General features: G+C 43.4%; 3 protein-coding genes across 10 annotated transcripts in view; all 3 read left to right on the forward strand.

The window, feature by feature from the left end:
• Window positions 1-2,162: 2,162 nt before the first annotated feature.
• On the forward strand, window positions 2,163-6,112 carry LOC117412090 (ribonuclease P protein subunit p14-like). Of its 2 annotated transcripts, none has more exons than XM_034020083.3 (6): window positions 2,163-2,278; window positions 2,951-3,062; window positions 3,878-3,962; window positions 4,323-4,399; window positions 5,173-5,251; window positions 5,909-6,112. In XM_034020083.3, exons 2-6 carry the CDS (start codon window positions 2,968-2,970, stop codon window positions 5,963-5,965), a joined length of 393 nt encoding a protein of 130 aa, XP_033875974.2. In that variant the 5' UTR covers window positions 2,163-2,278; window positions 2,951-2,967; the 3' UTR covers window positions 5,966-6,112. The 2 variants fall into 2 exon arrangements, with proteins under 2 accessions (XP_033875974.2, XP_033875973.2); XM_034020082.3 differs by having other exon boundaries at window positions 2,164-2,278; window positions 2,954-3,062.
• LOC131696514 (hydroxyacyl-thioester dehydratase type 2, mitochondrial-like) lies at window positions 5,994-6,512 on the forward strand. The gene has a single exon (XM_058989608.1). The coding sequence runs from the start codon at window positions 5,994-5,996 to the stop codon at window positions 6,510-6,512; it is 519 nt and encodes a 172-aa protein (XP_058845591.1).
• Window positions 6,513-10,653: 4,141 nt separating this feature from the next.
• Window positions 10,654-27,733, forward strand: part of LOC117411949 (PX domain-containing protein kinase-like protein) — a 39,219-nt gene continuing 22,139 nt past the window's right edge. For 4 of the 7 annotated variants that reach the window (XM_058988943.1, XM_058988942.1, XM_058988944.1 and 1 more), the window contains exons 1-12: window positions 10,657-11,010; window positions 13,685-13,735; window positions 14,820-14,867; window positions 17,493-17,679; window positions 20,036-20,113; window positions 20,825-20,898; window positions 22,205-22,279; window positions 23,748-23,852; window positions 25,494-25,595; window positions 26,524-26,685; window positions 26,842-26,959; window positions 27,515-27,593. In XM_058988943.1, coding sequence (XP_058844926.1) covers window positions 10,909-11,010; window positions 13,685-13,735; window positions 14,820-14,867; window positions 17,493-17,679; window positions 20,036-20,113; window positions 20,825-20,898; window positions 22,205-22,279; window positions 23,748-23,852; window positions 25,494-25,595; window positions 26,524-26,685; window positions 26,842-26,959; window positions 27,515-27,593 — 1,181 coding nt within the window. In that variant the 5' untranslated portion in view covers window positions 10,657-10,908. Of the gene's footprint in view, window positions 11,011-13,684; window positions 13,736-14,819; window positions 14,868-17,492; window positions 17,680-20,035; window positions 20,114-20,824; window positions 20,899-22,204; window positions 22,280-23,747; window positions 23,853-25,493; window positions 25,596-26,523; window positions 26,686-26,841; window positions 26,960-27,514; window positions 27,594-27,733 lie in introns of all 7 variants that reach the window. The other 3 variants (XM_058988939.1, XM_058988940.1, XM_058988946.1) reach the window with 2 other exon arrangements.

The raw sequence follows: 27,733 nt of genomic DNA on the forward strand, positions 1-27,733 counted from the left end.
CAAGCTGGAATAAACTGATATATAAATGAAAACAAAGCTGGCGAATCTCTCAATAAACACACCCTGACTGTGTCACTTCAAAACACAAAAAAACCCTTCCACCCATTATCCACCCCTCTCCGACACAGACCATGGAAAATGAATGAAAGCTGAAGCTCTGTGAACCGACCCGGCTCCGAGCTTGGTGAGGAAGGGCTGGATAGACGTACAGTATTATCTTAAATCTGAAGCTCTGTGAACCGAACCGGCTCCGAGCTTGGTGAGGAAGGGCTGGATAGACGTACAGTATTATCTTAAATCTGAAGCTCTGTGAACCGAACCGGCTCCGAGCTTGGTGAGGAAGGGCTGGGTAGACGTACAGTATTATCTTAAATCTGAAGCTCTGTGAACCGACCCGGCTCCGAGCTTGGTGAGGAAGGGTTGGGTAGATGTACAGTATTATCTTAAATCTGAAGCTCTGTGAACCGAACCGGCTCAAATTACCTACATGGTAACAGTATCCTGGGAGACAGTCAGCATGGTTTTAGGAAAGGGAGATCGTGTCTAACTAACCTGCTTGACTTTTTTGAGGATGCAACATCGACAATGGATAATTGCAAAGCATACAACATGGTTTATTTAGATTTCCAGAAAGCTTTTGACAAAGTCCCGCATAAAAGATTAATTCTCAAACTGAACGCAGTAGGGATTCAAGGAAATGCATGCACATGGATTAGGGAGTGGTTAACATGTAGAAAACAGAAAGTACTGATTACAGGAGAAACCTCAAAATGGAGCGAGGTAACCAATGGAGTACCACAGGGATCAGTATTAGGTCCTCTGCTATTCCTAATCTACATTAATGATTTAGATTCAGGTATAGTAAGCAAACTTGTTAAATTTGCATGCGACACAAAAATAGGAGGAGTGGCAAACACTGTTGCAGCAGCAAAGGTCATTCAAAATGATCTAGACAGCATTCACAACTGGGCAGACACATGGCAAATGACATTTAATAGAGAAAAGTGTAAAGTACTGCACGCAGGCAATAAAAATGTGCATTATAAATATCACATGGGAGATACTGAAATTGAAGAAGGAATCTATGAAAAAGACCTAGGAGTTTATGTTGACTCAGAAATGTCTTCATCTAGACAATGTGGGGAAGCTATAAAAAAGGCCAACAAGATGCTCGGATATATTGTGAGAAGTGTTGAATTTAAATCAAGGGAAGTAATGTTAAAACTTTACAATGCATTAGTAAGACCTCGTCTAGAATATTGTGTTCAGTTCTGGTCACCTCGTTACAAAAAGGATATTGCTGTCTAGAAAGAGTGCAAAGAAGAGCAACCAGAATTATCCCGGGTTTAAAAGGCATGTCGTATGCAGACAGGCTAAAAGAATTGAATCTTTTCAGTCTTGAACAAAGAAGACTACGTCGTGATCTGATTGAAGCATTCAAAATCCTAAAAGATATAGACAATGTCGACCCAAGGGACTTTTTTGACCTGAAAAAAGAAACAAGGACCAGGGGTCTCAAATGGAGATTAGATAAAGGGGCATTCAGAACAGAAAATAGGAGGCACTTTTTACACAGAGAATTGTGAGGGTCTGGAACCAACTCCCCAGTAATGTTGTTGAAGCTGACACCCTGGGATCCTTCAAGAAGCTACTTGATGAGATTCTGGGATCAATAAGCTACTAACAACCAAACGAGCAAGATGGGCTGAATGGCCTCCTCTCGTTTGTAAACTTTCTTATGTCTTACTGAAAATAAATATATAAATAACATATGTTATACAGTAGCTATGTTACTAATACATATTAGCTTTACAACATATGTATTTTAAAATAATTGGAAACTTCACTCTTAGATACTTTTTATTTATTTTATATCGAGAAATAACACAAACAATCAATACAGTCAAATAGAGTACACAGAAGACAACTCCACCAAATGCATTGTAATAGATATTAAGTAAATACGCTTTAGAATCGCGCTGTTTGCTTTGAGAGTCAAAGGTAACAGCGCAGAATGCTGACGTTAAAGTGTGTCCCAAAGTGAACAACTTTGCTATGCGCCCCACACCCTAAACTGCCGACGAAGGGAACTACACTATGTAGGTCTAGGAGATAGTGCAAAGTAAGCGATTTGAGACAGCCTAGTTCTATATGTCTATGAAAACTAGCGCTCGGTACTGTGTATTACAGAGTCACGGAGTTGGGTGGGAAGGGTTTTGTTGCTACACCGGAAGTATTGTACCTTTGAAATGCGTGTTTTGTATCAGCACCCACAAAGGTCAGTTTTGATCAAGCGAAATGGTACATTATAATATTATGTACATATTACCTGTGAAACGGTACATTATATGTACACATTATCTGTGAAATGGTACATTACATGTACACATTACCTGTGAAACAGTACATTATAGTTGCACGGGTATTTTGGTGTAAACCCTACGCCTGTACATTTATTGTTTGTTCTCTTCTCTGAAATAAATCTCGTTTAATGTATTGTACTGTAGCTACTTACTATGACAGATGATATATATTATATGTTTCTAGTTACGGCTGTTGAATATTTTGCAGGAACGATACGTGATGCTTTTAGAAATGTCACAATTATAATTATAATATATTTGTATCAGTTTGCTATAGACAATGCATAGTGTTGGTGACCAGAATTAGTACGTGTTGTTTAAAATGTCAACACCAGTATTGTGCAACTAAACTAATGTTTGATCGTTGTGGTTTGTGTTTTGTTTTAACCTCAAGCCCAGTTAACATTTGGACACGTGTAGCTGTTCCATTTCTCAGCCGGTCCTTGTGCGAGTTTAACAATGTCGCGTTCTTATATGATTGATCACATGGGCGTTTTTTAAAGTAGTTGTAGTGTTTTTATATGAAATATGCACAAACCCGTCAAAGTCATGATACAACTTTAGTGATCCGGTATAATGTGTTTCAGCAGACTGCATACATAGCATGAGGCGTCATGACACAAAGGATCCAGAGACTGCCACTTATGAGAGGCTTGTATTCAGAAATGCCTCTGATTACCATTACATGAAGATCTCACTGTGAGTATGGGGAACATGTTACTGAAGGCACAGTTCTGTGCATTAAAAAGAACAATGGAGAGATGTACCAAAAAACAGCCTTGCCAAACTGAGCAGATTTTGACAAGGGCTGTTGCTGATTCATCGCAGAATTGATTCACTATTTCTGCATGAACACAGCTGGAGTCACGGCCAAAATAGTACTAGAGCCCCATGAAGTGGTTGTTTTTTTAAATCTTGCAAAAGTTAATGACCAAAACATTATTGCAACAAGCGCATCCTACCTAGACTTACTGCCTGCCTGTGCCAGTGTCCCTGCTCTGAGATAACAGGGTGCACCCTCCTAGACTTACTGCCTTCCTGTGCCAGTGTCCCTGCTCTGAGATAACAGGGTGCACCCTCCTAGACTTACTGCCTGCCTGTGCCAGTGTCCCTGCTCTGAGATAACAGGGTGCACCCTCCTAGACTTACTGCCTGCCTGTGCCAGTGTCCCTGCTCTGAGATAACAGGGTAATCCAAAGTGTTGTCACAGTTAGGCTCTAGAATGCCAGTTAGGTTCAGTTTTACACTTCAGGCCTGTCTACTGCTACTGTGTCAGAGAGCAGATGTTCACGTTGACAAGCTGCCTTTTATTATTATTTATTTATTAGCAGACACCCTTATCCAGGGCGACTTACAATCATTACAAGTGTTCAAGTGAAAACGGCATGTGTTTCCTTTTCATTGATTTGTGGGGAGACATACTTTTGTAACGCATGCATGTTCTTTACTAAAATAGGTAGAATGTAACTGCTGGTTGAGTGTCTCTTCAATTTCATCCTGTGTTTTCTTTCCAGTATATTTGAAGGAGGAAACATTCGTCTCAATGCTGCCCATTTCAAGCAGTTGATCATTTCTTCACTCAGGGAGCTGTATGGAGAGGTATGCACAGAGAGGACACATACATTTAACATTAAACATGAAAGAATCATTCTCCTTTGTTCAGAATGGGTACCATGGGAGTGCATGCTTGAAAGAAGCATTTGCATGAGATAGAATTCGTTCTGAATAAAATCAGCACTGTGAACAATAACAGGCTCTGTACAAAGAGAGATTATGAGATTTTAATCTGGTGATTTAATTTTGTAATATTAATATAACACTGATTTAGTTCCAAATATTCCTAACAACTGTATTTGTGTTGTTATGCCAATTTACCTTGGTATGTAGTTACAATTTATAGAAATAAATGAAAGAAATCTGCTACTAATGCCTTTTTCTTTCTGATTAAAATTCCTGCAGATTGGAGCAGCCTTACCCTTTGATGTTTTAAAATTTGAAGAGAACACTTTATCAGCAGTGCTTAGAGTATACAGCAGGTAAGGATAATGTATCTGCAGTGCTTAGAGTATACAGCAGGTAAGGAAAATGTATCTGCAGTGCTTAGAGTATACAGCAGGTAAGGATCATTTATCCGCAGTGCTTAGAGTATACAGCAGGTAAGGATGCAGTGCGGCTTTTTAGTTTGTTTTAGAAAAAAATGAAACCGATGTATGTTTAGTACAAGAACAAAAGAAAAGATCTGAGCAAGAAAAGGCCCATCAGTCCTGTACAGTCCCTTGTAGTTGATTGATCCCAGAACTTCATCTACGCATCTTTCAAAGGACCCTAGTGATTCAGCAGCAACAAAAACAACATGGCTTTACCATACCTGTTTGTGATTTACTGTGCTCTCCTTCACTCTTTACCATACCTGTTTGTGATTTACTGTGTACTCCTTCACTCTTTACCATACCTGTTTGTGATTTACTGTGCTCTCCTTCACTCTTTACCATACCTGTTTGTGATTTACTGTGCTCTCCTTCACTCTTTACCATACCTGTTTGTGATTTACTGTGTACTCCTTCACTCTTTACCATACCTGTTTGTGATTTACTGTGCTCTCCTTCACTCTTTACCATACCTGTTTGTGATTTACTGTGCTCTCCTTCACTCTTTCCAGCTCTTTACCACACCTTACTTTCATTCTGTATTCCACAGTAAATAATAATGATTGCGAGTAAAAGATAATGACTTTCTGAATTCTTGTCATGAAGTGCTGTGTTTAGCAGGCTGCTCAATAGGCTTTCATCCTGGTTTTCTCTCCTGGCAGTGCCCTTGTGAGACTGTGGAGCGCCCTCACGTTGCTCGGGGGCTATCAGGGTCAGCCCTGTGGGGTCCGGGTAGTGCAGGTAAAGAGAACCACAAGCCGTGCGTGCACTGAGCCTTCCACTAGGGATTTCATTGCATCTTCCACTAGGGATTTCATTGCATCTTCCACTAGGGATCTCATTGCCTCTTCCACTAGGGATCTCATTGCATCTTCCACTAGGGATCTCATTGCCTCTTCCACTAGGGATATGATTGCATCTTCCACTAGGGATCTCATTGCATCTTCCACTAGGGATCTGATTGCATCTTCCACTAGGGATCTCATTGCCTCTTCCACTAGGGATATGATTGCATCTTCCACTAGGGATATGATTGCATCTTCCACTAGGGATCTCATTGCATCTTCCACTAGGGATCTCATTGCATCTTCCACTAAGGATCTCATTGCATCTTTGTGTTACACATTACCATGTTCTCATCATGCACATACACAGGATGCTAGTTCATGGACTTTGACAATTCCATATGATAGCATGTTATGTTTTTTCAGATTTTTGATCCAATGAAACTGTATGTTTAGGTTCTAAAGCAGATTGTTGCATTCCAATTGTTGATTGGAGTTTTTTGTTACAGATGAAGCCCTTTCATTAATATGCACATTTATGTTTTACAGATTAGCCTCAGCCATAACAGGAAGCTAAGTCTGTATGTCACCCTTCTTTTTCTTTGTTTTGCAGGTCACACCATTTCTTTTAGCTTTGTCTGGTAACAGCAGAGAACTAAAGCTTGACTAAACTGCATGTGCATTCCAGAAACCCCGCAATGACCTTTACCTTGAAAGGACTGAACTTCAGAAGTTTATATTGCCTCTCGCAGACGCTTCACCCAGCACAGCTAAGTGTTTCCACAGATCCCTTACAGTTCCAGAACCTTCACCAGAGACACATCCATGTTGGGGACAGAGCTGAACTTACCAAGGCTTTTACCAAGAGCGATGTTGCAGCGTTCTCAGAGTTAACCGGCGATGCAAACCCGCTTCACCTGGATGAGGATTTTGCCAGAGCGACTCCGTTCGGAAGGCCGATTGTGCATGGTGTGCTGATCAATGGACTGATCTCCGCGGTCCTGGGCACTAAAATGCCTGGGCCTGGGAGCATCTTCCTCTCTCAAGAAATCCGCTTCCCAGCACCCCTGTACCTGGGGGAGGCAGTGCTGGCAGCAGCGGAGGTCACACATATCCGCAGATCCTTCGCCTGGATTTCTGTTTCATGTTCAGTAAAAGACAAAATTGTCATGGAAGGAGTGGTAAAGGTAATGGTGCCAGGGGTTGAACAGAGCTAGACAGAAGCTGGCAATGAAGTCGACTGAAGGCCGCTACACAGCAGATTCGATTTGTCATCGGGCGACAAGATACTTTTGCAGTGACATGACTTTTCTGTGTCTACTCTGACGGTATTTCAACATATATGGCAATAAGTCATACATACCAGGCTTATCGTTGCTTCAAAATGGACTCCCATATATTATCTTTCAAATCTTAATCTTTTTATAATTGTTTTGATATTTGTCATAATGCTCTGGGTATTTTTTTCAGTATTATTTTTTCCTCCGTCATTTTGGATACTGCAGCAACCTGGTGGATCACGTGCATTGAAGATGTTCTCTGATTGCTTAATCCCTTAGTTGTTGCGTGACAAAATCTGTTAATTTCGTGTCGCCATGGTGTTGCCTGTGGTGTAAATGGTACTTATCAAAAGTACATGATCTATTAATCTTGTCGCGTCTGGTGTGTGCAGCCTTGGAAGTTAATAATAAAGATAGCGTGAAGCAGGGTGTCTCGTGTGTTCATCATTTTTAGAAAACAGTTAACTATTATTATCAATTCAAACAGATTACAGCTGTTATCCAAAGCCTGATTTTCCAAACAGACTCCGTGTACCCTTATCCTGCCCAGTCATATTTTCATTGCAGCCTTGAGCGTCCAAAAGCACCTGGCAGTCTGAACACAATGATCCTTCACAAGACCTGGCAGTCTGAACACAATGATCCTTCACAACACCTGACAGTCTGAACTCAATGATCCTTCACAACACCTGGCAGTCTGAACACAATGATCCTTCACAAGACCTGGCAGTCTGAACACAATGATCCTTCACAAGACCTGGCAGTCTGAACGCAATGATCCTTCACAACACCTGGCAGTCTGAACGCAATGATCCTTCACAACACCTGGCAGTCTGAACGCAATGATCCTTCACAAGACCTGGCAGTCTGAACACAATGATCCTTCACAAGACCTGGCAGTCTGAACACAATGATCCTTCACAACACCTGGCAGTCTGAACACAATGATCCTTCACAACACCTGGCAGTCTGAACACAATGATCCTTCACAACACCTGGCAGTCTGAACACAATGATCCTTCACAAGACCTGGCAGTCTGAACACAATGATCCTTCACAACACCTGGCAGTCTGAACACAATGATCCTTCACAACACCTGGCAGTCTGAACGCATGATCCTTCACAACACCTGGCAGTCTGAACACAATGATCCTTCACAACACCTGGCAGTCTGAACGCATGATCCTTCACAACACCTGGCAGTCTGAACACAATGATCCTTCACAACACCTGGCAGTCTGAACACAATGATCCTTCACAACACCTGACAGTCTGAACTCAATGATCCTTCACAACACCTGGCAGTCTGAACGCATGATCCTTCACAACACCTGACAGTCTGAACTCAATGATCCTTCACAACACCTGGCAGTCTGAACACAATGATCCTTCACAACACCTGGCAGTCTGAACACAATGATCCTTCACAACACCTGACAGTCTGAACTCAATGATCCTTCACAACACCTGGCAGTCTGAACACAATGATCCTTCACAAGACCTGGCAGTCTGAACGCAGTGATCCTTCACAGGCATTTTACTACTTATTTTAACTGATAATGTTACAAACGTAGTAACAAGCAGCAAAAGAGCATTTAATTGCATTCCAAATTCGTTTTTTAAATAACATTAACGGTTTTATTTTCCTTTCACAAAAATAATGAATTTTGATAATTCAATATTAACTGTATCTGTAAGATAAGTACCAGTACAGTTGGAGTGATGGTGGCTGTGAATTTGCCCTAGATTAGTTTTTGTAGAAAATGTAACCTAACATAAGAAAATGACAATTCTTTCACAAGAAGCAATTGAAGACATTGAGAAACCCTGCTAGTGAAAAAGTTTGTCAAAGGATTTTATCAAGATTCTTCTGGTATTACTACAGCTTGCCTGTGCTTCCCCTTGCTGAAAGCTGTGTGGAAAATGTGTTCAACTTAATGATTGTCCAATAATAAAACAATCAATAGAATTACAATTGGAAATCATGTCGATTATATTATTTTATACAAACACTTATCAGTACAGCAGGTCCTAGGAAAGATAACAGTTCTTTGTCTCTTCAGGATTTCTTATAAATGGAAATGTGTTAGAAGTTGTTCAGTATACTGTATGCTTGAACATGGTGAAGAAACAGCTGCTTACATGTGTGTGGATTGCTGTTCTCTACAGCATCTAAAGCAGCAATCACAAATCCAAGCTGCTGTTTCTTCACTTGTTTCACCTGGAATGGTACATTAGCCTGATCCCCACCAATGACCCTCACCTGATTGTCTGCTCCTGATTTCTGTGGAGAGCTCAAGCTGAATAATCGGTTTGTGCAGCACTGTTGAAGAGTCTTGGGAACTGCCTGTCCATGCATTAATATGTCATGTTATGAGCTTCTCCTCCAACATGCTGTACCTGTTTTTTCATAGTACTGACTCCTGTAATGTGGTGATCATATCCCTGGAAGGCATTTGTACAGTAAGGATGCAAAATCGACAATGGATAATTGCAAAGCATATAACATGGTTTATTTAGATTTCCAGAAAGCTTTTGACAAAGTCCCGCATAAAAGATTAATTCTCAAACTGAACGCAGTAGGGATTCAAGGAAATGCATGCACATGGATTAGGGAACATGTAGAAACCAGAATGTACTGATTAGAAGAGAAACCTCAAAATGGAGCGAGGTAACCAGTGGAGTACCACATGGATCAGTATTAGGTCCTCTGCTATTCCTAATCTACATTAATGTTTTAGATTCTGATATAATAAGCAAACTTGTTAAATTTGCAGACGACACAAAAATAGGAGGAGTGGCAAACACTTGCAGCAACAAAGGTCATTCAAAATTAACTAGACAGCATTCAGAACTGGGCAGACACATGGCAAATTACATTTAATATAGAAAAGTGTAAGGTACTGCACGCAGGCAATACAAATGTACATTATAAATACAACATGGGAGATACTGAAATTGAAGAAGGAATCTATGAAAAAGACCTAGGAGTTTATGTTGACTCAGAAATGTCTTCATCTTCACAATGTGGGGAAGCTATAAAAAAGGCCAACAAGATGCTCGGATATGTTGTGAGAAGTGTTGAATTTAAATCAAGGGAAGTAATGTTAAAACTTTACAATGCATTAGTAAGACCTCATCTAGAATATTGTGTTCAGTTCTGATCACCTCGTTACAAAAAGGATATTGTTGCTCTAGAAAGAGTGCAAAGAAGAGCAACCAGAATTATCCCGGGTTTAAAAGGCATGTCGTATGCAGACAGGCTAAAGGAATTGAATCTATTCATTCTTGAACAAAGAAGTACGTGGTGATCTGATTCAAGCATTCAGAATCCTAAAAGGTATAGACAATGTCGACCCTGGGGACTTCTTTGACCTGAAAAAAGAAACAAGGACCAGGGATCACAAATGGAGATTAGATAAAGGGGCATTCAGAACAGAAAATAGGAGGCACTTTTTTACACAGAGAATTGTGAGGGTGTGGAACCAACTCCCAGGTAATGTTGTTGAAGCTGACACCCTGGGATCCTTCAAGAAGCTGCTTGATGAGATTCTGGGATCAATAAGCTACTAACAACCAAACGAGCAAGATGGGCTGAATGGAAATGCATGCAACACATTACCTGTATTTTTTGACCCATCTGTACAAATTGTACAATAATCTTCCCAATCATTATTTAGCCATCTCAATGCCCGTTTACAAAACTCACATTAACATGCATTTTGATAAACGAGTTTCCCTCATCTAGTCGTTGTGACAGGAAGTGATGTACCTGACCTCCGACAATTTAAGGTTTTTAACGAGAGATGCGTTTATTAACAACCTCATCGACTCAATTTCAAAGCATTAACAGACTGATGTAATTAATACATTTCGTTTGAAAATCACTTGCTACTAAAGCTCTCGTTACTATGCCACGAGTTCAATACAATAACACTGGGTTTGAAAATCCTGCCATGACTGTCTTACACGTCGTATCGTTAATACAAGCCATTTTAAAGCAACATGAAGAGACTGAATAAGAACAGCTAAACTCACAATTGCGAAATAACGCGATAAATATGTTTTGCTTTACAGCGCTAATGCGCCTCCGTACTCTGTGAAGCGAGTTAGCGAGTTAGCAGCAGATGCTGGCGTGTGAGAGTGTCGGGCTCTAGGACCACACCGTGTGCGTCGGTATTACTCCCAGCCCCTGACACAGCCGCAGCTGTGATGACACTGAGCCGTTCTCGCTTGTCAGAGGAGTTGTCATTCCTTGTGATACAGCCCGTCCTTCCTTGAATTCGACTCGGATTCTGCTCCCAGCTACCCTTCTCAGCTCAGAGGTTGGGAATGGCGTTCATGGAGAAGCCCCCTGCGGGGAAGGTCCTGCTGGACGACACGGTGCCGCTGACCGCAGTGATCGAGGCGAGCCAGAGCCTGCAGTCCCACACGGTAAGCGAGTGAATCGGGGGAGAGGTGGAGCCGAGCCCGGGGATCAGGAAAGCCAGGCCGGCGGGGAGTAGCGAGTTTTGGACGGGTGGTGTACACTCTAACCTCGCAACATCGTCTTATATGTAGTGTCCTGGTGTCTTTTGATTGTTTCCCTAAAATAACAACATTGCTGGCAGTTTATGTAATTAAAGACATGTAGAAATAATAATGAAAAGTCGTATGCCTCGGTGTTAGGATGAATTGCTTTAATTAACTGGCAGTGTGAAGTGGTGGGGCTGACACAGGTAGAGCCCGCTTGTGTTTATTTAGGGAGCACAGCAGCCACTAACCTCACCGCTACACACTAATGTGGTATAAATGGGGTTTACAATGGTTCACTGTTCCGCTTTGATCAGCATTGCATCAAGAGCTATATATGACAGCGGTGTTAGTGACACAGTGTTATTGCTGGCTGAATATTGATTATATTACTATATGTTTTTTGAAGAGCCCGTCGGTGATGGAGCAGTTTGTGGACACACACACACACGTCGTATTAAATTTGGAACACAGCTATCGATTGTGCCTCAATATCTATAGTAATGTAACACCACTCGTTTCATTTTATTCTTGTTAATCATTATAATGGAGTTTGTATAAAACACATTGGCAAATAGTATCCGTGAATATTCTTCTCTACTGTGAACAATTTCCGTTCAAAACGAGTGAAAGGTTTGTAAATGCGAGTGTCGTTTTCTGGTTTATTTCCTGTTTGTGACTGCACAGCTTGACAGTGCAGCATTGACTTATTTATTAATGGCTTGTTATGTGTTTGTCAGATTGTACTGCTGTGGCTATACAGTGTTCTGCGTTTTCGGTTTTAATCTTTAAAAAAAAAAATCCGGGGATTTTCGGAGTTTATTTTACATATATTAAAATAGGGCTAACATCGGTAAACATTGTTTTTAACTGAGGAGGGAGGGAGTGGGGTGGCGGAATGTCAGTGTACACACACTTCACGTGTGGAATATGATGATTACCAGTGCTGGGTTGTGATTAATAATGTCCCTGGCATGTATGATGTGCAAGTCGAAGCCACGTTTTCCCAAGTTAGCTGGTACTTTGAGAACGTTTGGGCAATCGCTGTGCTGACGGAAATAATATATACCAGATACGAACATGACATCAGCACAAAACAAGCCAGGTTTATTCGCCTTGAAGTCATAAAAAGAAAAGAAAGTTGACAGAACTGGGTGGTGCAAGCCATCGGAAGAGCAAAGCACAGCGCTCTGACAAACTCATAACACAGTCATTCTGCGCTCTCTTTTTATTAAAGCACGTGTAAAGCAGGATAAATATATTTTCGTGTAAGTATTTAAATTTAGTTTTTGATCAAGCTAGTAGTTACCACGCCCGGCAATTGCCACAATAATCGGACTTTGATTGGCCAACATAATCAGGTGACAATGTGTTTGTGAAGTGACAGAGAACCACGTTTGAACGTTATTGTAGGGCTGCTTATTACAATGTCAGAGTCAAAATAAAACAGCATTTTAATCAAAATATTGTGTATTTCCTAGAAAATAGTACCGGGTAAATATTAAATAATAGACAAAAATCGGGTGTCAGGTGAGAGGAGAGCAGAGACCTCCGTGCTGAATACTGTGTCAGGTGAGAGGAGAGCAGAGACCTGCAGTGCTGAATACTGTGTCAGGTGAGAGGAGAGCAGAGACCTGCAGTGCTGAATACTGTGTCAGGTGAGAGGAGAGCAGAGACCTGCAGTGCTGAATACTGTGTCAGGTGAGAGGAGAGCAGAGACCTGCAGTGCTGAATACTGTGTCAGGTGAGAGGAGAGCAGAGACCTGCAGTGCTGAATACTGTGTCAGGTGAGAGGAGAGCAGAGACCTGCAGTGCTGAATACTGTGTCAGCTGAGAGGAGAGCAGAGACCTGCAGTGCTGAATACTGTGTCAGCTGAGAGGAGAGCAGAGACCTGCAGTGCTGAATACTGTGTCAGGTGAGAGGAGAGCAGAGACCTGCAGTGCTGAATACTGTGTCAGGTGAGATACTCCCACCCTAAAACCCAAGCTGTTACAGTACATTGGGGCAAGATATCTTTTAAATAGGTTTTTTTAGAAGGAGGGACACCAGGAAGATGAAAGTACCAGTAGAAAACCAAAAGCAACACAACTGTTGATAGGCAAATAAATGAAGAGATTGGAGTTTTAGTTCTTCTTACTATCCCGCAGCATCAGAAGATTAGAGGTTCTGAAAACATTTCCAGAAATTCTGAAATTTAAAATAATGTACTGTTCTCTGTTTGTATGTTTAGGGAAGTACCACACTTTTTTATTTACAATTTCCCCTCTGGTGGTTTATGTGGTAGAAATTAAATTCTGTTGTTTCCATTATTGAGTCTATGTTTTGAATTCTTTACACAGCTTCCCCACCCTGTAGTTTGATACACGTCTTGTCCATGCTTAGCTTTTCCATTGTGTGAGAGAGTTTTATAACCAGCACTTTATACTGTATGAACTGAGGCAACCCTGCTGTCTAAAAGTGTTCCAGAAACCTAGCACCTGACTCGGAGGACATGGAGGAAGCATAGATTTTATTGAGTGGTATTGCAGAGTATTAAAGAAATGCTGTACAGTAACAGAATTCAGCAATGAACTGGATCTTTTCTTTTCTTTTAAGGAATACATTATCCGTGTTCAGAGAGGTGTATCTACGGAGAGCAGCTGGCAGGTAAAAGTGAACTTCTTTTTACTTCTTACTGAATAAGGAGTCCCACAGGCCGCTCCTGTGCCTGTCTGTCTGCCTGTCTGTCGGGCGCACTCTCCATGCTGAGGGAGTCCCACAGACTGCCCCTGTGCCTGCCTGCCTGTCTGTCTGCCTGTCTGTCGGGCGCACTCTCCATGCTGAGGGAGTCCCACAGACTGCCCCTGTGCCTGCCTGCCTGTCTGTCTGCCTGTCTGTCGGGCGCACTCTCCATGCTGAGGGAGTCCCACAGGCTGCCCCTCTGCCTGCCTGCCTTCCTGCTTGCCTGTCTGTCTGTCTGTCTGTCAGGCGCACTCTCCATGCTGAGGGAGTCCCACAGGCTGCCCCTGTGCCTGCCTGCCTGCCTGCCTGTCTGTCTGTCTATCTGTCAGGTGCACTCTGCATGCTGAGGGAGTCCCACAGGCTGCCCCTGTGCCTGCCTGCCTGCCTGCCTGTCTGTCTGTCTATCTGTCAGGCGCACTCTGCATGCTGAGGGAGTCCCACAGGCTGCCCCTGTGCCTGCCTGCCTGCCTGCCTGCCTGTCTGTCTGTCTGTCAGGTGCACTCTCCATGCTGAGGGAGTCCCACAGGCTGCCCCTGTGCCTGCCTGCCTGTCAGGCTCACTCTGCATGCTGAGGGAGTCCCACAGGCTGCCCCTGTGCCTGCCTGCCTGCCTGCCTGCCTATCTGTCTGTCAGGTGCACTCTCCATGCTGAGGGAGTCCCACAGGCTGCCCCTGTGCCTGCCTGCCTGCCTGCCTGCCTATCTGTCTGTCAGGCGCACTCTCCATGCTGAGGGAGTCCCACAGGCTGCCCCTGTGCCTGCCTGCCTGCCTGCCTGCCTGCCTATCTGTCTGTCAGGCGCACTCTCCATGCTGAGGGAGTCCCACAGGCTGCCCCTGTGCCTGCCTGCCTGCCTGCCTGAGGGTTAGGGGTGGCTGTTTTTCTCTGTAGCTCCAGCTGCTGCTTTTCTCAGTGAGCCCCTGGCTATCGGTCTGAGAAGATTTGTGCTTTCCAATGTCTTTGTCTAGCATTGTTTTGTATATTAAATCGTGTGCGCTTTTTTTTTTGTCAGGTGTTGAGAAGATACAGTGACTTTGATATGCTGAACAATAATTTACAGGTAAGCTCTGAGTCTGTTCCATGTGCCAGGGCATTGTAGTTACTTGTGTGTATGTTTAGGGGACCCTTGTGTGCTGAGCCTGTCTGTCTGTCTGTCTCTCAGACTGCCCTCAAAGTTTCCACTTATTATTGTTTCTGGATTCCAGATTTAATGAAAGAGCTCTTTATTATAACTCTTGGAAATGCATATAAAACCGGCACGTGTTTTAGAAATGTTTATTCGAATTCTAGGTTAAGCTACAATATGCATGTACAAAGTAAACTCTGTTGATTTGGGCAGAGTGCAAGTGTCTGACAGTGTTTCCCTTGTGTGTAGTGGTTCAGCACTGAGCTTCTCAACATGCTTTTATTTGTTTATGACACGCTGAGTCGCTGAGTCGTTGTCACGGTCGCTTAGCAACCTTGCAGGCTGGGGCACAGCAAGCCAGTCCACTCCAAGTGCTGCTTAATCTTTTTACTGAAGATTGAGGTCAAGAGGATCACAGTTCACTGGCTATAGGCAAATATTGAAGGGTTTTTGTGTCTTTTTTCCAGGTTGGGTCTTGCAGCAGAGGGCGTCATCAGAACAGCTCTTGTGCAGACTATTTTTTTATTATTCACTATGGCCAGCTAACTGCTGTGCTGAATTTAATTTGCGTTACATGTTGAATATAATGACTGCTGACACAAAGGCAAGCTAGTGATAGAAAACCTTTTTAAAAGGGTTACTGAAACACGATACGGTAAACTTATACCCAACAGATTTCCCTCCTTCATCCTGCAGGATCACATTGACCAGTGCAGAGCTGTCTGTGGGCCCCAAACCAAGCCTGAGAGTAAGGTGCCAGCGGGAGTGGAGTCATTGAATATTAGCATTAGGATCCCTCATGGTTATGTATGAGGAGGGCACAAAATACTGTCAAACGCTCACCTTTAGAGGAACATATTTATTTTGAGCTGACCAGGGTTCAACTCTTCCAACACAGGCGTGTTCTGTGGCACAACTCAAAAACAATATGAGTAAATGCTGTTCCATTCAAAAGACCTTTCATTGAAACATGTAGGAACCCTTTAGAAAGTCTAATTGATGTTGTCATAGTAAAACTTGTATAGTACACTTTTTGTTTAGTTTGTTTCTGTTGTATAATGTTCCGCTTTGAATTGTGATTGAGCATTTTGAAGTTGTGGGTGGGTTATGCCGTTGAACAAGGAAACACTGCATCTCTATGCTTGGATTGGATCCTCTCCTGTTGTAGCTCACACGCAGTTTTAATCCACAGAAACATGACATGTCACCTTTCAGAAAACCTTGAAACTCCTAACAGTCATTTCCATATATTCCCCTACAGTACAGAATGATTAACCCTGAAATCTCCCTGTTAGATACTCTATAGATACTGTGCAGACTTACAACTGTATAGTGGAGCTGCAGCTGCTTGTAGGCTAGTCATTGATGGAAGAGCCCACCCCTGCTCCACAGCACTGCCAGACACGAGAAGAACAAGACGTTTCCTTTGAGGAGACGCTGGCACCTTTCTCAGCACCGCGAGAGGTCATTCAAAAGGTCATTCAAAATCATCTAGACAGCATTCAGAACTGGGCAGACACATGGCAAATTACATTTAAGAGAGAAAAGTGTAAAGTACTGCACGCAGGCAATAAAAATGTGCATTATAATTATCATATGGGAGATACTGAAATTGAAGAAGGGAACTATGAAAAAGACCTAGGAGCTTATGTTGTCTCAGAAATGTCTTCATCTAGACAATGTGGGGAAGCTATAAAAAAGGCCAACAAGATGCTCGGATATATTGTGAGAAGTGTTGAATTTAAATCAAGGGAAGTAATGTTAAAACTTTACAATGCATTAGTAAGACCTCATCTAGAATATTCTGTTCAGTTCTGGTAACCTCGCTACAAAAAGGATATTGCTGCTTTAGAAAGAGTGCAAAGAAGAGCAACCAGAATTATCCCGGGTTTAAAAGGCATGTCGTATGCAGACAGGCTAAAAGAATTGAATCTATTCAGTCTTGAACAAGGAAGACTATGCGGTGATCTGATTCAAGCATTCAAAGTCCTAAAAGGTATAGACAATGTCGACCCAGGGGACTTTTTTGACCTGAAAAAAGAAACAAGGACCAGGGGTCACAAATGGAGATTAGATAAAGGGGCATTCAGAACAGAAAATAGGCACTTTTTTACACAGAGAATTGTGAGGGTCTGGAACCAACTCCCCAGTAATGTTGTTTAAGCTGACACCCTGGGATCCTTCAAGAAGCTGCTTGATGAGATTCTGGGATCTATAAGATACTAACAACCAAACAAGCAAGATGGGCTGAATGGCCTCCTCTCGTTTGTAAACTTTCTTATGTTCTAACGTTCTTAATCTCAACATGCTGTGTATCTGTTGCAGTTTCTTGCGTTCTCATCCTGTGTGTCTCTTGCAGTTTCTTGTGTTCTCTTCATGTGTGTCTCTTGCAGTTTCTTGCGTTCTCATCTTGTGGGTCTCTTGCAGTTTCTTGCGTTCTCATGCTGTGTATTTCTTGCGTTCTCATCCTGTGTGTCTCTTGCAGTTTCTTGCGTTCTCATCCTGTGTATCTCTTGCAGTTTCTTGCGTTCTCATAGCAGCTTTGTGTTTCCTTCACAGATCTCGGGCCTCAGTCTGCCTCTTCCACCCAAGAAGTTAATTGGGAATATGGACCGTGAGTTCATTGCTGAGAGACAGAAGGGACTTCAGAACTACCTGAACTTCATCACCACGCACCACATCCTGTCAGGCTGCGAGCTGGTTAAAAAGTTCCTGGACACCAACAGCTATTCAGCAAACTACACAGGTGGGAAGAATGTATCATTAAACATGTACTTGCTCATAATTCAAAGGTTGAAGAAGCTGTAATTGTGACGTCACACTGCTACAAGCTGGTCATTGAACTATGAAAAGTAAATATGTTTTAAAACACCCACACGTGTGGTATGAAGCTAGTTTCAAAGTTCAAGTAAGCACTCATTTTGGACTTCCAAAAAAATGCTTAGGCATATAAGTAATACATACAAAACATCATAGAAAAAATGGGTGTATTAGTATGTATAATACTCTTTGCTAATATGGTTGTATAGATGTAATGCTTAAAACTGAACAACAAAAACTTAAATCCAGTTAAACCTTTGTCTTGTGTTTTCTAAGTAGTGTGATGTGAGTAAAGGCATTTAAAATAAGTTTTTAAAACAGTAGAGCAATGAGCATAATAATCTGTTATTAAATTGAAGCTTTAACATCCACAAGCTGCCCTGGGGTATGGGTTACTGTGAATAAAAGGACAGTTTGTGTATCCCATAGTGGAAAGTCATGGCTTGGATAGAGTATGTGTGGACTGGTTGTTACTCTTCTAAAAATCAACATGGTCCCATGACACCACGATCACTAGCAGCATTCAGAGCAGCACCGCGATCACTAGCAGCATTCAGAGCAGCACCGCGATCACTAGCAGCATTCAGAGCAGCATTGCCATCACTAGCAGCATTCAGAGCAGCACCGCGATCACTAGCAGCATTCAGTGCAGCACCGCGATCACTAGCAGCATTCAGAGCAGCACCGCGATCACTAGCAGCATTGAGCAACACCACGATCACTAGCAGCATTCAGAGCAGCACCGCGATCACTAGCAGCATTCAGAGCAGCACCGCAATCACTAGCAGCATTCAGAGCAGCACCGCGATCACTAGCAGCATTCAGAGCAGCACAGCGATCACTAGCAGCATTCAGTGCAGCACCGCGATCACTAGCAGCATTCAGAGCAGCACCGCGATCACTAGCAGCATTCAGAGCAGCACCGCGATCACTAGCAGCATTCAGAGCAGCACAGCGATCACTAGCAGCATTCAGAGCAGCACAGCGATCACTAGCAGCATTCAGAGCAGCATTGAGCAACACCACGATCACTAGCAGCATTCAGAGCAGCACCGCGATCACTAGCAGCATTCAGAGCAGCACCGCGATCACTAGCAGCATTCAGAGCAGCACCGCGATCACTAGCAGCATTCAGAGCAGCACAGCGATCACTAGCAGCATTCAGTGCAGCACCGCGATCACTAGCAGCATTCAGAGCAGCACCGTGATCACTAGCAGCATTCAGAGCAGCACAGCGATCACTAGCAGCATTCAGAGCAGCACAGCGATCACTAGCAGCATTCAGAGCAGCACCGCGATCACTAGCAGCATTCAGAGCAGCACCGCGATCACTAGCAGCATTCAGAGCAGCACCGCGATCACTAGCAGCATTCAGAGCAGCACCGCGATCACTAGCAGCATTCAGAGCAGCACCGCGATCACTAGCAGCATTCAGAGCAGCACAGCGATCACTAGCAGCATTCAGTGCAGCACCGCGATCACTAGCAGCATTCAGAGCAGCACCGCGATCACTAGCAGCATTCAGAGCAGCACCGCGATCACTAGCAGCATTCAGAGCAGCACAGCGATCACTAGCAGCATTCAGAGCAGCACAGCGATCACTAGCAGCATTCAGAGCAGCACCGCGATCACTAGCAGCATTCAGAGCAGCACCGCGATCACTAGCAGCATTCAGAGCAGCACAGCGATCACTAGCAGCATTCAGAGCAGCACAGCGATCACTAGCAGCATTCAGTGCAGCACCGCGATCACTAGCAGCATTCAGAGCAGCACCGCGATCACTAGCAGCATTCAGTGCAGCACCGCGATCACTAGCAGCATTCAGAGCAGCACCGCGATCACTAGCAGCATTGAGCAACACCACGATCACTAGCAGCATTCAGAGCAGCACCGTGATCACTAGCAGCATTCAGAGCAGCACCGTGATCACTAGCAGCATTCAGAGCAGCATTGCCATCACTAGCAGCATTCAGAGCAGCACCGCGATCACTAGCAGCATTCAGAGCAGCACCGCGATCACTAGCAGCATTCAGAGCAGCACCGCGATCACTAGCAGCATTCAGAGCAGCACCGCGATCACTAGCAGCATTCAGAGCAGCACCGTGATCACTAGCAGCATTCAGAGCAGCACCGTGATCACTAGCAGCATTCAGAGCAGCACCGCGATCACTAGCAGCATTCAGAGCAGCACCGCGATCACTAGCAGCATTCAGAGCAGCACCGCGATCACTAGCAGCATTCAGAGCAGCACCGCGATCACTACTACCCCTTCTGTTTTGCAGAAATAGCCTTGCAGCAGGTGTCTATGTTCTTCAGGTCTGACCCTAAATGGGAGGTAGTGGAACCTTTAAAGGAAATGGGTAAGTATTTGTAAAACCACAGTATCTGTTGGTGTGTATGGACTCATCTCTCTATCCACTGTTCCATCCATTCACACACTCAGTAACATGGGAAAAGCAGTATTCAATGTTTTTTTTAAAAAGCGTGTTCTATTTGTGTGTGTGTGAAAATGAAAGCTTTTGCTGTGTTTGCTTACAATGGATTCAATAGCAGCAGAACAATGCAATCCATCTCTGTGACTACATGTAGTGTGCTGTTTACTGTAATGACCTGTGATCTACTCTACGGAGAAGACAAAGAGCAGACTTTTTAAAACTGTCCAGAAAATATTCTTCTCAATGGTAATAACTTGTGGATTAATGCAGGAGTAAACAGTCTCATATGTGCTCTGTTTGGTAATAACTCGTTTTCATGTAGAGTCTGATGGGAGCTGGGATTAATGCAGGAGTAAACAGTCTCATATGTGCTCTGTTTGGAAATAACTCGTTTTCATGAAGAGTCTGATGGGAGCTGGGATTAATGCAGGAGTAAACAGTCTCATATGTGCTCTGTTTGGTAATAACTCGTTTTCATGTAGAGTCTGATGGGAGCTGGGATTAATGCAGGAGTAAACAGTCTCATATGTGCTCTGTTTGGTAATAACTCGTTTTCATGTAGAGTCTGATGGGAGCTGGGATTAATGCAGGAGTAAACCGTCTCATATGTGCTCTGTTTCTCATTCCTGTTTTTAGGCTGGAGGATACGGAAGAGACATTTTTTAATCAAAAGTAAAAATCAACCTAAAGAGCGGCAAGTCTTAAGTTGGGTAAGAAACCGTGCAGTGTAAAGAGAACACAACAACATTGGTCTTTATAGAAACCGTGCAGTGTAAAGAGAACACGACAACATTGGTCTTTATAGAAACCGTGCAGTGTAAAGAGAACACGACAACATTGGTCTTTATAGAAACCGTGCAGTGTAAAGAGAACACGACAACATTGGTCTTTATAGAAACCGTGCAGTGTAAAGAGAACACGACAACATTGGTCTTTATAGAAACCGTGCAGTGTAAAGAGAACACGACAACATTGGTCTCTATAGAAACCGTGCAGTGTAAAGAGAACACGACAACATTGGTCTCTATAGAAACCGTGCAGTGTAAAGAGAACACGACAACATTGGTCTTTATAGAAACCGTGCAGTGTAAAGAGAACACGACAACATTGGTCTTTATAGAAACCGTGCAGTGTAAAGAGAACACGACAACATTGGTCTCTATAGAAACCGTGCAGTGTAAAGAGAACACAACAACATTGGTCTCTATAGAAACCGTGCAGTGTAAAGAGAACACGACAACATTGGTCTCTATAGAAACCGTGCAGTGTAAAGAGAACACGACAACATTGGTCTCTATAGAAACCGTGCAGTGTAAAGAGAACACGACAACATTGGTCTTTATTACAAATAGTACTTTATCTTTATTTAAACGTACTGAGGATATATAGAAGGTTTGTCAACAAAATGAAAAAAAATTGAAGGAGTGAAGAGAATATCTTCAGACTCCCTCAAATGAAGGCATGCAAACTGAGGGCTTTCTTTAAATTGGTCCGGTAGCAGGTATTGTTTTTTTCCATGAGAATACATGCTTGCTATAACAAGAGAATTGCTATTTCTGTTGCTATTTATGCATGAGTGAATTGCTACCCTGCCTGTGTGAGACCTACATGCAAATGGAAGAGTGATGCTGTTATTTCAATAGCTGGAACCACAAAATAAAGACCAGTGTTTGTCTGCTTGACTCGACTGCTTCAGTGCAGTGTTTGAAGCTGTGGATAGTAAGAACCATGCTAACTGAACTAACACTGTACAAAAAACAAGGGCAACTTTGCCAGGAAATCAGTTTTAAATTCCATTAGCAGATAAAGCACAGCGGCACACATTAATGAAGGCACCGTGAGCTTTTACTTTCACACATCAATTGAGTAAATTGACCTTAGTCATAAAAACCTTTGAGAGTCTGTCCCACTGTTATTAAAAAAGCAGACTTGCATGCTCTTTAAATATGTGAAGCTCCTGAATGTTTTAGGGTAAAGGCTTCTTTGTGACACTGTGTATCTCTGAAATGTTTGCAGGCTGACCTGGGACCTGATAAGTTCCTGTCAGATAAAGACTTGCAGTCTGCAATGAAGCTGCTCCCCACTTTATCTGTGAGTTTATTGCATTGTTACACTTCCATTTTCATAACCACTGTGAGAGTACAAATGTAAGTCTCTGATAATGAGTTGAATGGTAATAGAACAAGGCTGGTTAAAACTGTAAATTTGTATTGGTGTAGAGTAGTCTGCTCATACACACGCTCTCTCTCTCGCTCTCTCTCTCGCGCTCTCTCTCTCACGCTCTCTCGCTCGCGCTCTCTCGCTCTCTCTCTCGCTCTCTCTCTCTCTCGATTCACTGAAAGTCCAGACATGAACAAACTATATTAAAAAAGTGAAGTGGCTTAATACCTGAAAGCTCATCATGCAGTGCAGCAGATGTTTTTGCGCTGGTCCCGTAATGAACCCAGGACTCCCGCCACGTTTACTGTGGTTTTGCCTCATTTTGTGGATTCAGTAAACAAGTATCTCTGATACAAAAAGACAGGGCTGATTCGCTTTCTCACTTTCTGTTCATCACCAGCCACTTTTCTGTGGTGTGCTTTAATCTTATGAAGGAAAGATTGCCTTTGCTTTCTTGAGAATTTGACATAGGAATTGCAGCTTTTAAACAATACAAAATAGAACCACCTGCCACAACACTGGAACTAGGGTGTAGGGCCATGTGTCTAATGTGTCTCGTCTTGGATACAGAACCATCTGCTAACGAGCACATCCAAGCAGACGTCCGTCAGTCAGTTCAAACTGCTGTTTTGCTGTCCCATCTGGACTAAAACTGACGTGCAACAGGGAGATGCAGCTGTTATATATTACAGGGTCGATGTTTGGGGTGATTTGAATATCCAAGTATCTGTCATGTGAGCGGTGGTCCATTTACTCAAGATTGCAGGTGTTTCCATTTAGCTGATATAGTGATAGGAGCTCCTTGGAGTCTCACAGAATGAGGTCAAGGGTGACTACAGTATCAGGTTGCAGCTCTGATAAATGTGTACAGGCATGCTGCTGCCTACATGCAGCAGCAGGGTGTTGTGGCTGCGACAATGCAATACTAATACTGGTCATAGTCAGGTACACAGTTCAGGTAGTTGAGGTGTGCTGTTCAATTGAAGAGTTTTTTCAAGTCCAAGGTGCAAGTAAGTGAATTACTTTGCTCCGGCTGCAGTTTACCTTTGGAATCAAACAATTCCAGTAGGCTTGTGACCTTAGTCAGTAATGATTGAGTGATTGTGTTATGCGTTGACGCCCACAGATTTGGTAGAATCAGATTGGTACGTCCGTTCATGTTTTTGGCAGTGTTCGGAGGTGACCCTGCAGGGCTGTCTCTTTCCAGCACATTCCCAGCCCAGGACACTAGCTTGCAAACCCCATGTCAGCTGCAAGGCCTGCTTTCAATTGAAATGTGGTTACATTTCTACACATTCATACAGTGGATGTACGTCCTGGTGATCTCCTTTTCTCACTTGACCGACTCTAAATGTAATTGTGTATTGGGGTGTGTTACTGACATACTTGTTTCTTCCAGCATCCCTACATTTACCCCGTCACCTTTGCTTCAGCCAGCGAGTCCTCAGCCCTAGTGATCAGAATGTTCAATGAGAAGGGAACACTAAGGGATCACATCTGTAAGGTATGGGACATTCCCTCTGTCTCTGAGTGCATAGGATACAGGGAAACAGAATTTTCAAGAACTACTCTATGCATGCTCCTTCAGCCCCACAATACAAAACTGAGGGGTTCAGCATGGTTCAGTGTAAGCTGGGGGCTTGCAGTTTAACACAGGGATGGCAGAGTTCCTTTAGATGGGTAGAGCTGCAGAAAGGAGTAGAAACACAGCTGGTTTAGATCTTTCCTCCTAGGGGATAAGCTGCTGCTGACCTTGGATTTCTCCTTTTAGGAAACAGGATTATACATTCATTCTACTTTAGGAAAATGCTTCATTTATTTATCCAGATTTACCCATTGAGACATAGGCCTCATTTACAAATGGGTGCTGGAAAACAATAAAATGACAATTGCAAAGTACAAACAACACAATACAAACATGTGTGGTTCAGACTAAATCAGCACCATGCATAGATCGAAGGACCGGAAAGTAAGATTGACGTGTATATTAATGGGGACTGAAGGAAAGTAAGATTGACGTGTATATTAATGGGGACTGAAGGAAAGTAAGATTGCCGTGTATATTAATGGGGACTGAAGGAAAGTAAGATTGCCGTGTATATTAATGGGGACTGAAGGAAAGTAAGATTGCCGTGTATATTAATGGGGACTGAAGGAAAGTAAGATTGACGTGTATATTAATGGGGACTGAAGGAAAGTAAGATTGACGTGTATATTAATGGGGACTGAAGTCAAGTAAGATTGACGTGTATATTAATGGGGACTGAAGTCAAGTAAGATTGACGTGTATATTAATGGGGACTGAAGGAAAGTAAGATTGACGTGTATATTAATGGGGACTGAAGGAAAGTAAGATTGACGTGTATATTAATGGGGACTGAAGGAAAGTAAGATTGACGTGTATATTAATGGGGACTGAAGGAAAGTAAGATTGACGTGTATATTAATGGGGACTGAAGGAAAGTAAGATTGACGTGTATATTAATGGGGACTGAAGGAAAGTAAGATTGACGTGTATATTAATGGGGACTGAAGGAGAAGCATTGATAAGAAGTTCTAAGCAAGTCGCAAATACGATCTCTAAAACCAGAGAAAGAAAGGTTATAGGAAATAGTGCCACGTCTTGGGGAGTTGATCTGCTAAAGAAAATCTTCCCGTATGTGTTTGAACCCTTGGAACAGCCAAATGAACAGAATCCTGAGTGTCAGCTGTAGCCAGTGCTGGTCCTTTCTGTTCATTTGGTTTGTTTTGTAATTTAACCTAAGACTATATGTTGTGGCACCACATAGAAAGCAGAAACTTGCAATGCCACAATAGTGAAGCTGTAATGCAATTCCTCCAGTGAACTGTGTGGTAACTGTCAGTAACGGAGCTGTGGCCGGGGGGCTTCTGCTCCTAGCTGCTGCACTCTGGGTAACTGGGAGACAAACTGGGCTTTGCCTGTCTGCTGGCTGTCGTTGATATTTTGAGTGTGCACTGTCAGTAGGGATTGTGCAACCGTAAGAACAGCATTCCATGAAGTAAAACCAGCAATACAGCAGGTAGCCAAACCCTTTCTGTAAGACTTGTAAACTGGCAGATCCTATTGCTAAGACCATATTCTAAATTTGTGTTGTTACAATTAAAGTCTCGTCTTGCTTTGAAGGCCAAGCCCAAAGACCCCTTCTTAAAGAAGTACTGCAGTCCCAAGAAGATCCAGGGCCTTGACCTTCAGCCGATTAGGACGTTCGGACGACAAATTCTAGAGGTACAGTACAGTGCAGCGCAGCCTGCATTCTTACAGTGCAGTGCAGCCTGCATTCTTACAGTGCAGTGCAGCCTGCATTCTTACAGTGCAGTGCAGCGCAGCCTGCATTCTTACAGTGCAGTGCAGCCTGCATTCTTACAGTGCAGTGCAGCGCAGCCTGCATTCTTACAGTGCAGTGCAGCGCAGCCTGCATTCTTACAGTGCAGTGCAGCGCAGCCTGCATTCTTACAGTGCAGTGCAGCGCAGCCTGCATTCTTACAGTGCAGTGCAGCGCAGCCTGCATTCTTACAGTGCAGTGCAGCGCAGCCTGCATTCTTACAGTGCAGTGCAGCGCAGCCTGCATTCTTACAGTGCAGTGCAGCGCAGCCTGCATTCTTACAGTGCAGTGCAGCGCAGCCTGCATTCTTACAATGCAGTGCAGCGCAGCCTGCATTCTTACAGTGCAGCGCTGCATAGCCTGCATTCTTACAGTGCAGTGCAGCCTGCATTCTTACAGTGCAGTGCAGCGCAGCCTGCATTCTTACAGTGCAGTGCAGCGCAGCGTGCATTCTTACAGTGCAGTGCAGTGCAGCCTGCATTCTTACAGTGCAGTGCAGCCTGCATTCCTACAGCACAGTGCAGCCTGCATTCTTACAGTACAGTACAGTGCAGCCTGCATTCTTACAGTGCAGTGCAACCTGCATTCTTACAGTGCAGTGCAGCACAGCCTGCATTCTTACAGTGCAGTGCTGCAGATTTTCATTCCTGGCTTTCCTAACGGAGTTTGCAGCAGTAATCATTGAGTAGTGGTCACATACTCCTCCAGAAGAATTTTAAACACAGTGCTGGCCTGGCAGCCCATGGAGGCCCGATACACTATTCACATTGTTATGTCATATGCTCTAGACCTGGAAGGTGTGTAACCCTGGTGTTTTTGTGCTTGATGTAGGTTCTAAAGTTCCTTCAGGACAAAGGGATCCCATACGGTCACCTGCACTCCTCCAATGTGCTGCTGGACGGGGACAGCTGCAAGCTGCTGGACCTGGAGAACTCCCTGCTGGGACTGCCTTCCTACTACCGGGCCTACTTCACGCACTTCAGGAAGATCAGTGTAAGCAGTGTGGTGCCACACATGTTCAGCGTGGTTTACTAAAACACTTCTTAATACCAGAAACGTGTACAATTGAAGAGAATCTGAGTGAGCAGTGCTTTCAAAGGCATGTTTGTGTTTTGCTAATCCTGACAAGACCCACATTGTCTTTTTCAGACAACTGAGAGTATCGATGTGTACTCGTTTGGACACTTACTGTATGAAATGACCTACGGGAGACCTCCAGACGCTGTCCCAGTGGACCATTTCCCTCCTGCTCCCTCCACTTCCATCAGTGAGTAAAAGTGCTTGCTGTGCTCCTTCTGTTACATTTATTATGACAGACCCTGCCCGTGACAAATGTGAAACCAGCAAAGTTGACTTCACTTGGAATGGAACTGCACCAAGCATCTAAGCAAAGTGTGGAGGTGCCTTACCTGCCTCTCCCTGCAAATACAACCATCGTCATGATCACAAAGACAAAAAGAGTTCTCAAAACCGCCTGGTGTTTATTTACTGAACTGACTTCAGTAAAAAGATGTGTACCTAAATAAGTATGTGTCCCAGATTTGTATTTCAAGAAGCGCTCACATGCGTTTGTGGTGGGACTCTGCACCCGTTCTGGTGATGGGACTCTGCACCCGTTCTGGTGATGGGACTCTGCACCCGTTCTGGTGATGGGACTCTGCACTGAATGGCCTCCTCTCATTTTGTAAACTTTATGTTCTTCTATTACTCCAAAAAACTGTTTTACAGCACAGCACAGCTCGGACGATTCACAGCAGCAATGATATTAAATTATATTTTAAACTTATTGTAACAAACATCCTTCCTGTAACTTGTCTTTCAGCATCTGTCCTCCAGTCCATCCTCTCCACTGAAGCCTGCAGAACTGGAATGCCCACAGTGACTCAGCTCTTACAAACTCCGTGAGTAAACTCTGTCTGATCTGAGATCCAGTTAATCGGGAAGAAAACTCCCCTGACCAAACAGCAGGCTGTAAATTCATTGTCGATTGCAGTGTATTAGACTTTAACACATTGTCCTAGACAATGTCAAAATGTTTTAC

The sequence above is a fragment of the Acipenser ruthenus genome, chromosome 16 (assembly GCF_902713425.1).
Source record: "Acipenser ruthenus chromosome 16, fAciRut3.2 maternal haplotype, whole genome shotgun sequence".
Classification (NCBI taxonomy): domain Eukaryota; kingdom Metazoa; phylum Chordata; class Actinopteri; order Acipenseriformes; family Acipenseridae; genus Acipenser; species Acipenser ruthenus.

Coding starts and splice junctions, on each gene's coding strand:
- LOC131696514 (XM_058989608.1), top strand. CDS start 5,994: ATGACCTTTACCTTGAAAGGACTGAACTTCAGAAGTTTATATTGCCTC.
- LOC117412090 (XM_034020083.3), top strand. CDS start 2,968: ATGAGGCGTCATGACACAAAGGATCCAGAGACTGCCACTTATGAGAGG. Junction 4,400..5,172: donor GTGCTTAGAGTATACAGCAG/GTAAGGATAATG, acceptor CTCTCCTGGCAG/TGCCCTTGTGAGACTGTGGA. Junction 5,252..5,908: donor GTGGGGTCCGGGTAGTGCAG/GTAAAGAGAACC, acceptor TTTGTTTTGCAG/GTCACACCATTTCTTTTAGC.